Source organism: Poromitra crassiceps (genome assembly GCF_964638095.1).
Source record: "Poromitra crassiceps genome assembly, chromosome: 9".
NCBI lineage: Eukaryota > Metazoa > Chordata > Actinopteri > Beryciformes > Melamphaidae > Poromitra > Poromitra crassiceps.
The window spans coordinates 28,421,350-28,431,349 of record NC_139630.1 but is presented as its reverse complement, the minus strand read 5'-3'; the positions used below and the strand labels follow the sequence as shown (position 1 = coordinate 28,431,349).

Here is a 10,000-nt window from a genome sequence, read left to right as displayed (position 1 = left end):
ATGTGCCTGCGAAGCTCTGCTCAGATTCTCCATGACAACTAACCTGGCCTGAGACTATGGCCTATTACCTAAATACAGGCAGATACACTTTCTTACACATCAGACATGTTTAAAGCAACACACACAGACACACAGACATGGTATCCTTGTTTCATTGTGATAGGTTATGCACACGCACGCACACACACATTCACTGCAATTGGAGACGTTTTACAGTCATTTGTGAGAACAGAATTAGTACATTGTCCTGCAGCAAGGGGCCAGTGTGGATGAGGGAAGGAAAAGCTGCCCCTAGAGGGCGTTAGCTGTATGTGATTTTTTTCCCCCAGCCTCACCTGTGGTGGTTCAGACTCTGCACTGCTGTACACTGTAATAGTAATGGTATGGCAACTTCATCACATATTTCTTTAATTACACAGACATTAAAGTATCAGAATGACTTGCACATGTATCCCTGTGTATTATGTGTATATGAGCATCATACACTCGACATGATTTTTATTTTCACTGACAAGGAAAAATAGAAATAAATATAGAATAAAAAAGTAAAAGTAAAAATACACTCGCATAAAACTGTGAGTGAATTTAGGCTTCTGGATGCCTAATTCTCCAGACGCACTTCCTCCTCAGTGGCAAAACTCAAATTAGATCAGTGTTTAGACTAGAGTAGACCAGTTCCCAAAAGACAATTCTATTTGAGGATGCGCAATGTAGGAAGCTGCGACAGCTATTAGTGGGTGGAGTTATCAATCAAAGCGACCCGCCCCGCCGTTCCGCTGACGGGAAGCATACTGTTCACAACTTCTCCAGCAGCTGTGGAGTGAGACCTCTGCAGCGCATTACGCAGCAACAGCAAGCGAAAAGCGGTCAAAATGTAAGGGATAAGAAGCAGCCATACACCATTTTCCACAAATGGTGAAAGTAGGTGTACAGTGGAAAAGTGTAGCAGCAGCTAAAATGATGCGTAAAGTTGCAGTTTACGCAGAAGAGGCGCGCAACCGTCTGTGCGTAAAAGTGAGCGACAGAGGACAGAACTAAAAACAATGGATCTGATGGACGGGTCAGTGCGTTTTTGGAATACAAGGAAAAGACTGACATATTTATTTCGACGTTTTTAATTAATCCTAGTTGGTGCCTGCTTCTCAGAGTTTGGCGACACGGCCGGAGCGGAGCGCACAGCGTACAGCGCGCCAGCAGATGCAGGACAGTTAACGGCTGGACAACTCCTGAATTGAATTAGTCTGTGCTGCCAGACTTCATGTAAGAAGTAGGACGACCATTACACCGCCCAACCAGTTCTGCCCGTGATGCGTACAGATGCTTTGTCGTCCAGTATCTTTGTGATGATAAAGCGCAGCTCTAAAGAGACCATTCTACAGAGAGAAACACCCAGCTAATGTCACTACTCCAGAGGGAGTTTAGTGGAGAGTTGTGTCGTTTACATTCTCTTGTCTACCTTTGATAAAGATGGAGGAGAAGGTTGAATCGGTCCGGGTGGACAGCTGCGTGGACGGGGAAAGCGTCAACCTCAGCGTGCTCAACTGGGAGCAAGTGCAGCGGCTGGACTCCATCCTCACTAGCTCCATCCCCATCCACGGCCGATGGAGTTTCCCCACTCTGGAGGTGAAGCCGCGGGACATCGTCAAGGTGGTCCGGTGCCGCATGGAGGAGAAGCGGATACACGTCCGGGAGGTGCGCCTGAACGGCTCCGCGGCCAGTCACGTCCTGCATGAGGACAGCGGTCTGGGATGGAAAGATCTGGACTTGATATTCTGCGCCGATCTGAAAGGAGAGACGGAGTTTCGGATGGTGAAAGATATAGTTCTGGACTCTCTTCTGGACTTCTTGCCCGAAGGAGTGAATAAAGAAAAGATTACACCAGTGACCTTAAAGGTATAGTATTAAATAAATCATTATTTGTATCAAAGTATTACACTTGTAAAATGGCCTTTGCCTAAGAGAATGATATGCTGTGCTAGTTCTTCTATCATCGTGCACACTGCACACACAGTTAGTGCAGAGGGAAGTTATGCAGATTTTCAAATGCACATTGGTAAATTCAAATAAATGTTGGAAAACCAGGTTTAGCTCTAGCTGCCTTCACACCTAAAAGCTGCACAGTGATAGGGGCTGCAGATAGTAAAAACGTCGGTTTCCAACACAAAGAGGATTCCATCTAATCCAATTGGAGTCGGATCCACATGAATCAGTCGGCTCTCAGTTACCTGGATACCGAAGGCTACCTAGGCTACTAATGAGCCACTATCTAACTAATCTGCTCCCCAAAACATCTGAATAAAAGATCAAATGAAGATTTAATCTATGGTGCAAAATATGTATGTTGCAGCCTGCTCATTGCTCAAACCAAGGCATGGTTAACTTTCTATCTTAGATACAAGACATTCAGATACAGTATCTAGTGCAGACTTTCTTAAACCTGAATCATGGACATGCTTATGTGTTAGGCTGTGATGTGTGCACTCTTAACAGATAAGAAAACAGTGTTTTGATGTAATCCTATTATAACATTATACTGCACACTTCTGAAATGGCAAACGGACACTGAAAAAGCTACACCATGTGGGGGAGTGGAGGGGGAAAAACACTCTTAACACTCTACTTAATTGTCAGTCAGTGTTGAGAATTAAAACTATTCTGGACCTCAGTGCGCCAAAATGTTTTTATCTTATTGTATTTGCTGTCATTATACCATAGTGTATTTTGGAAGATCATACAGTGCCAATATTGATACACCTCATAATACATGTATACAAAGCAAACAAAAGTGTTTTTCCACACATTATGCTTTTCCATTATGTCTTCTTAACCCCATTAAAACACACTATGTATGGATATGTAGACTAAGTAGGGGTTAAGATTAGCTGTTCGTCTCCTTGTGCCCATAGGCTTGGCGACTGAACCAGGGTTGACTCACTACATTCATTCATTGGCTCATTGAGTTAAAACCGAAATCAATTTCCACCTCTGCAAAATGTGTGGTGCAAACCGACATGTATCAACACATTACAATGTAGCAACACCTAATTTTGCACTCATGTGCTGCAGGAGGCCTATGTGCAGAAGATGGTGAAGGTGTGCAATGACTCGGACCGCTGGAGCCTCATCTCGCTCTCCAACAACCGTGGGAAGAACGTGGAGCTGAAGTTTGTGGACTCGCTCCGGCGCCAGTTCGAGTTCAGCGTGGACTCCTTCCAGATCCGACTGGACTCCCTCCTGCTCTTCTACGAGTGCTCCGAGCACCCGATGGCTGCTACCTTCCACCCCACCATCCTCGGCGAGAGCGTCTACGGCGATTTCCCCGCCGCCCTCGACCACCTGCGCAAGCGCCTCATCTGCACGCGGAGCCCCGAGGAGATCCGAGGCGGCGGCCTGCTCAAGTACTGCCACCTGCTGGTGCGGGGCTTCCGCGCCGCTTGCGACGCGGAGATGAAGCGGCTGCAGCGCTACATGTGCTCGCGCTTCTTCATAGACTTTCCCGAGGTGGGCGAGCAGCGGCGGAAGCTGGAGTCCTACCTCCAGAACCACTTTGTGGACCTGGAGGACCGGAAGTACGACTACCTGGCCACGCTGTACAGTGTGGTCCAGGAGAGCACCGTGTGCCTGATGGGCTACGAGCGGCGGCAGGCACTGGGCCTCATCTCCTCGCTGGCGTTACGGGTCCTGGCCGAGCAGAACGCCATCCCCAACGCCGCCAACGTCACCTGCTTCTACCAGCCGGCCCCTTACGTCTCCGACGGCAACTTCAGCAACTACTATGTGGCGCAGGTTCAGCCTGTCTACGCCTGTCCTCCCTTGCCCCCTCAGCACTACCACCCTCCTCCGCACCACCCCATGTACGCCACCTGGTTGCCCTGTAACTAAGCGTGTGCTGGTGCAGAGTCATGCACTTCATGTCGTTTTGTTTTTTACCCCCAGTTACCACTTTTAGTGTAACTGTGGAATTTCCGATCCTCGATGAAGGTGGATAATGAGGAATGATGGTTTCTTCTTTTCCTTTTCCTTGAGATGAAAAGTGGAGAGCTTGGATCGAGGCAGGAAGCAGGAGAAAGGCTTTTCTCCAGGGTAGAGTGCCAGAGGAGGAGGAGGAGGAGCCCAGGTCAGAGGGAGTGGTGCCAGTGAGAGGCAGACTCGTACAGGATGCTGCTCCTACGTCAGCTTTAGTGTTCCCGTCAGCGACGCTAAGGTTGATTGGGCAGAGTAAACAACAGGCTGGACAAGTGAGCAAAAGGCTGGACCATCATGTCTTCTGAGGTACGACTCGCTGGTACTGGACATTCACTCTCCAAGCGGTGAACGTGTGTCTGAACCCTCTTAATTTGCAAAGGAGGGATCACAAGACAAAACGAGACGTTGCGAAGATATTGATTCTCGGTCAAATAAAGCTGACTTTGTGACCTTTCCATGTGCACCAGTGACAATGAGAAGTGAAACCATTGTTATTTTGTTCACAGACAATGCAAGATGAGACAATGCAACTGGACGCTGTTTACAAATCCAAAGATCTACTCTTCAAGTTTGTTTAATTCTTGAAAAAAAATACACCAAAAACAACAAAACAATGCATGTTTTATTTCTGTACAGGAATAATTGTCTTTAAAGTGCCTAGAAAAAGCCTAAAGGGAAGATTTTGTTTTTGTTCTGTGATTATTCATTGTAGAGCGCCGTAGCTAACTGTTAGAAGTCGACAGTCTGTTCGAGGTGAAAATGAATGTAATGGGGAGAGAGAGACTATCTATGATGAGACAGTTCTCTTACACTGAGGGGTGTTCGGGTCTTTTGGACTCTTGACATCGTTTAGATCAAGACTCAGACTGTGTGCAGTGCATTTGGATCAGTGCAGAGGAGATATCAACACAATCTCATCTTTAGAGCGAGGGAGGAGGGGGGGGGATGGGGTGGTGCGGTTAAAAATGGTTGATAAGAATAATAAAAAAAGAGGGTAGAAGTAGAGAAGAGAAAAAGAGAGAGAGAGAAGTTTCAGAGGAGGAGGAGGAGGAGGAGAGTGTGTGAGTGAGAGAGAGGTGACTTAAAGCAAAACTCTGCTCTCATCTGCAACCTCTTGCAAAATAACACGGACCAACGCACAGCTTGAGAACCAAAAAGACATTTATCACAGGAACAAACAACACTGTGGCGGGAGGAGGAGGGGGAGGGGGAGGAGGAGGAGGAGGAGGAGGAGGAGGGGGAGGAGGAGGAGGAGGAGGAGGAGGAGGGGGAGGAGGAGGAGGAGGAGGAGGAGGAGGGGGAGGGGGAGGAGGAGGAGGAGGAGGGGGAGGAGTGGTGGTTGATAAGAGTAAAATATATAAATAATATTGTGATATTTTTTGAAGGATGAAATGAAAAGAGAGTGAGTCTGTCTGTTTGTCAGAGGACACACAGTGACACCCTCCTCCTGTCTGTTTGTCAGAGGACACACAGTGACACCCTCCTCCTGTCTGTTTGTCAGAGGACAGTGACACCCTCCTGTCTGTTTGTCAGAGGACAGTGACACCCTCCTGTCTGTTTGTCAGAGGACAGTGACACCCTCCTGTCTGTTTGTCAGAGGACACACAGTGACACCCTGCTCCTGTCTGTTTGTCAGAGGACAGTGACACCCTCCTGTCTGTTTGTCAGAGGACACACAGTGACACCCTCCTCCTGTCTGTTTGTCAGAGGACACACAGTGACACCCTCCTCCTGTCTGTTTGTCAGAGGACACACAGTGACACCCTGCTCCTGTCTGTTTGTCAGAGGACACACAGTGACACCCTGCTCCTGTCTGTTTGTCAGAGGACACACAGTGACACCCTGCTCCTGTCTGTTTGTCAGAGGACACACAGTGACACCCTCCTCCTGTCTGTTTGTCAGAGGACACACAGTGACACCCTGCTCCTGTCTGTTTGTCAGAGGACACACAGTGACACCCTCCTCCTGTCTGTTTGTCAGAGGACACACAGTGACACCCTCCTCCTGTCTGTTTGTCAGAGGACACACAGTGACACCCTCCTCCTGTCTGTTTGTGCTCTTCCGCCAACAAAATGACAAGAGAATAGAAAAAACAAGGAGAATGCAGATAAAGACAATCGCAGTGACATTTAAATGGCAATAAGACAAGTGGGCTTTTTTTCCATCTTTCTATCAACTTTAGCACGTAATCTCGCTCTACTGTACAAGTGCAAGAGCCCCAGCATACTCTCTAAAACCTGATCTCCTATTTTTCTATTAATCTCTATTTTTGTACAGTTTGTGTGCGGCTGATGTCATAGTCAGATTCATGTGTTGTCGAGTCTTAAGTCTGTGGTGTGTGCGTGCGTGCGTGCGTGCGTGCGTGCGTGCGTGCGTGTTTGCGCAAGTTTGTACTGTATATTATTTTGGCTCCAGAAGAGCAGTGCTGGCAGACACAGTGGCTATATGTTCAGATGCAGATTAACTTGTGTTCATTGTGATGCTCGAGCAACACGTTTGACTCTCTTTCAGTGCTTCTCCAATGGTTTTCTGTTGCTCAAAAGAGATTGTTTCACTGTTCTGCATGTGATTTTAATTGCCATCCAGTTTGGAAATAATGACGTGGAAAAAAGTGTTTCAGTTGACTGACTTAATTAAAAAAAGAGAAAAAAACCTTTTTGTATGTATACTTTATTATCCCCATGGGGATAAATCCTCATGCATTTGATCCATCCAGGGGCACCCCTAACATACATGTCTTTGATGGTGGGAGGAAACCAGAGCACCCTAGGGAAAACCCACAAAACACAGGGAGAACATGCAAACTCCACACAAAAAGCAGCTGTGATGGACCCGGGACCTGCTGCGAAGCAACAGTGCTAACCACTGAGCCACCATGTTGTTTCGCTAGTTTCAGTGGCTGAAGATGTGAACACCGCAATAACATTCTCCCTTTATACTATCACCAGACAAAATAAACTACAATTTCAGACATCTCAAACATTTTATAATTATTAAACTTTAGTGTGGTCGAGGTGAATATAGGCCACTTTGGTGGACAGTCGAAGAGAGACAAGGTCAAAGTCTGACTTTGTCTTAGGTACGTTTCAACAGGTGAATGTCCAAAGGTGCCCGCCCAATCCAAGTGTTTGGTGTTTGGTGCTGCTGCTGCCAGCTGAAAATGATGGATTTACACCCAGAGAGATGTCACTGTCAAGCATCAAGCAGCTGTGTGACACCAGGTGGTTCACCTGGTGGCATGCGTGCCGCGGGGGCTTGGTCCTTCGCTCGGCCGACCCGGGTTCGGGTCTGACCCACGGTGCTTCGCCGCATGTCGTCCACCTCTCTTTCTCCCCACCTTTCCTGTCTGCCTACTGTCCTATCTAAATACAATCAAAAAAGTGAAAATTAAAAAATAATCTAAAAAAATAATCTAAAAAACAACAACACATCAAGCAGCTGTCATCCCAAAGTTTGCCAGACCTGGTCAGCTGTCAGTGGATTTGGAATAGCAGGTAGAAGGTGCATAGCCTAGCATTATGGTCTACCTTACTACCAGCAGTGCCTTGTTCTCCTGGGGTTCTCCTGCTCCAGGTCTAGATCACTCTAATGCTTGGAGTCCAGTCCAGGCCTACAGATGACACTTTCCCTGCTGAGATTGAAGCTTTGAGGGGAAAAAAAAAACAATTGTCTCACTTTCTCTCATGCACTCTTTCCCCTCTTTCTCCCCTCTCTCTTGTCTCTCTGTCACACTCATTTGTCTCCTCTCTCTGTCTAACTTTAACCATATTTATTCAGCTGTCACATAACTTTCAATGAGCTATGTACCGTCAAGCATCAAGCTTGACTCTATTACGGTATCTCTTATCTCTGTCAGTCTCAGTTTCACTGTGTCACTTTGTAGCATTAAATGCTTTGTGGTGCTACTACTACTACTACTACTACTACTACTACGCTCTCCATCTATCTTGTCCTCACTCATTCCTTCCTCATTGTCTTGATCGGACCTGGGCATTATGCGGCCCGGGGGCCAGAAGCGGCCCTCATGATGGTTCTGCCCGTCCCGGGACGTCTAAGACAAACCACATCATTTTACTAAGCTAAAACATCAACAATGAGAGATGACCTAAATTGGCTGTTTGGACTGATTTTCAATATAATAAATGCTGGAGAATAAGTACACTGTATGTTTTCTATACTTTAATCTAGTGATAAAATTAGAGGTTTGCGGCATGACAACATTTTCTTGGCCCCCGGCGACAATCAGGGTTTCTCATGTGGCCCCCCAGCAAAAATAATTGCCCACCCTAGTTCTTGATGGACTTTTGCACTGGATGGCCATCATCAGCACGGGACGGGGGATGATGGGGGCAGGGGGGCTTCGGAGAGGAGCTGCGCAGAAGAGAACCGGGCCAGTGTTATCCCCTGTTAAGAGGGAGAGAGTGAAGGCTATATATAGGCCCCCCCCTCTCAGCCACTGTAAGGACATTAGCCTGTCTGCGGAAAGCTGATTAGGCTCCCATCATAAGCATGTGCTCAGTGGCCGAGTGTGGTTACTGCGGAGGGATTTGTTGGCTATTGTACTGTAACACATACCTCCCCCATCTCCTGTTGCCTTTTAGGTCACCCTGTCCTCTCTTCTCACTGGAGGGGACGGAAATTCAGTCCACTTCCTCATCAAAGGGCTTAACAGGCAAAGTGAGAACAAGGGATTGAGGCATTTACGGTGTTGCACAACAAGGAGAACAGCTGACCCAGCAGAGCGCAGGTAGGTTACAGGAGGAAGTGTGTTTCCAGGGTGCACTTGACTGAAGCAGGTTTTTCCTCATCCGGCGGTGTTGTGTCATGCAGTGTGCTGAGAGGGTCACAGACAGGGAACAACCTAGATAAGGGGAAATTGCACTATGTAATAATTTGGGTTATGTCATGGTCAAGGTAAAATTCCCATTGCAAAACCACACTTTAAAAAAAGTTATTCTAACTACCGAAAAAACACAATTTTGTTAGGACTACAGGTAGAATACAAACAGGTGTAAAATAAAATAAAATAAAATAAAATAAAATAAAATAAAACTAAACTAAACTAATAATAAAACAAAGTATCAGGATGTACAGAATAACAAAATCATATCAAAATAATTCATAATTACAGTAAATGTGGAGTCAGTCATTAAATAAACTTTTCATTTGATAGAAGTGGAGCCCTGGCTGCAGTCAAGTCAGTCAGAATGAGCCACAACTCAAGATTCAAGATTCACTTTAATAAAGTCCTTATTTGTGGGGGGGTTTCGGGTCTCGTTGAAGAGGCGGATGACAGTTGGGTAGAAACTGTCCCAGTGATGAGTACTCTTCCCCAACAGTTGAACTTGATTCAATGATTAAAATATGTCACTTTCAGTTTCTGGTGAGATTGAACACATTCATGCTGTTGACCATATAACTCTTAAAGTTATATATCGGGGGAATATTGCTAGACAAATGCCCTTCAGACTTCATGTTACAAGCCCTTTTACTGTAACTTATGATGCTATCAAAAACTCTAACCTTTAAAACGATCTCGCGTTGTGTCAACCTGAAAAGGGCAGCATGGACAAAAGGAGTCAGGGGCATTGACTTCACTTGTGCACACCTGGGGTGCAGACACACAGTGAGAGAAACATCTGGTATCACATCATGCAGCTCCAGACTGGAGCTGCGTGTGAGTTTAGCAGAGGCAGCTACTATACCACTACCTATACCTACTATACAACTACCTCGACATTTAATCAAATCTCAACAATCTCAGCAATCTCAACAAGATAAAATAATGTTTGAATTTAATTGAATTTAATTGAGTCCAGCAGTCTAGTAAAGGATGGACCAAATCAGTTAGCCTATAAACATCCAACACGCCGTGCTGGATTGAATTAACCCATGTGTGTTCTGTCCCATACTATACTGTCAGAGCTGGGAAACACAGAACAGAAAAACAACTGTATTGGATTATCTCAATGACAATGAAACACATAATGGTGAAAAACAACAGGATGCATTCAATTACAAGGGTATAAGACTC

General features: G+C 46.1%; 1 protein-coding gene across 1 annotated transcript; it reads left to right on the top strand.

Moving 5' to 3' along the window:
• The first annotated feature begins 839 nt into the window (after positions 1–839).
• LOC310782913 (terminal nucleotidyltransferase 5A-like) lies at positions 840–4,878 on the top strand. Its single transcript, XM_083643709.1, has 2 exons — positions 840–1,893; positions 3,067–4,878. The coding sequence occupies exons 1-2, from the start codon at positions 1,468–1,470 to the stop codon at positions 3,880–3,882; spliced, it is 1,242 nt and encodes a 413-aa protein (XP_083499835.1). The 5' UTR covers positions 840–1,467; the 3' UTR covers positions 3,883–4,878.
• The last annotated feature ends 5,122 nt before the right edge of the window (positions 4,879–10,000 follow it).

Excerpts from the sequence above, each read along its gene's own strand:
- LOC310782913 (XM_083643709.1), top strand. The coding sequence starts at position 1,468 with ATGGAGGAGAAGGTTGAATCGGTCCGGGTGGACAGCTGCGTGGACGGG. Across the intron at positions 1,894-3,066 it reads TTACACCAGTGACCTTAAAG|GAGGCCTATGTGCAGAAGAT; the intron begins GTATAGTATTAA and ends CATGTGCTGCAG.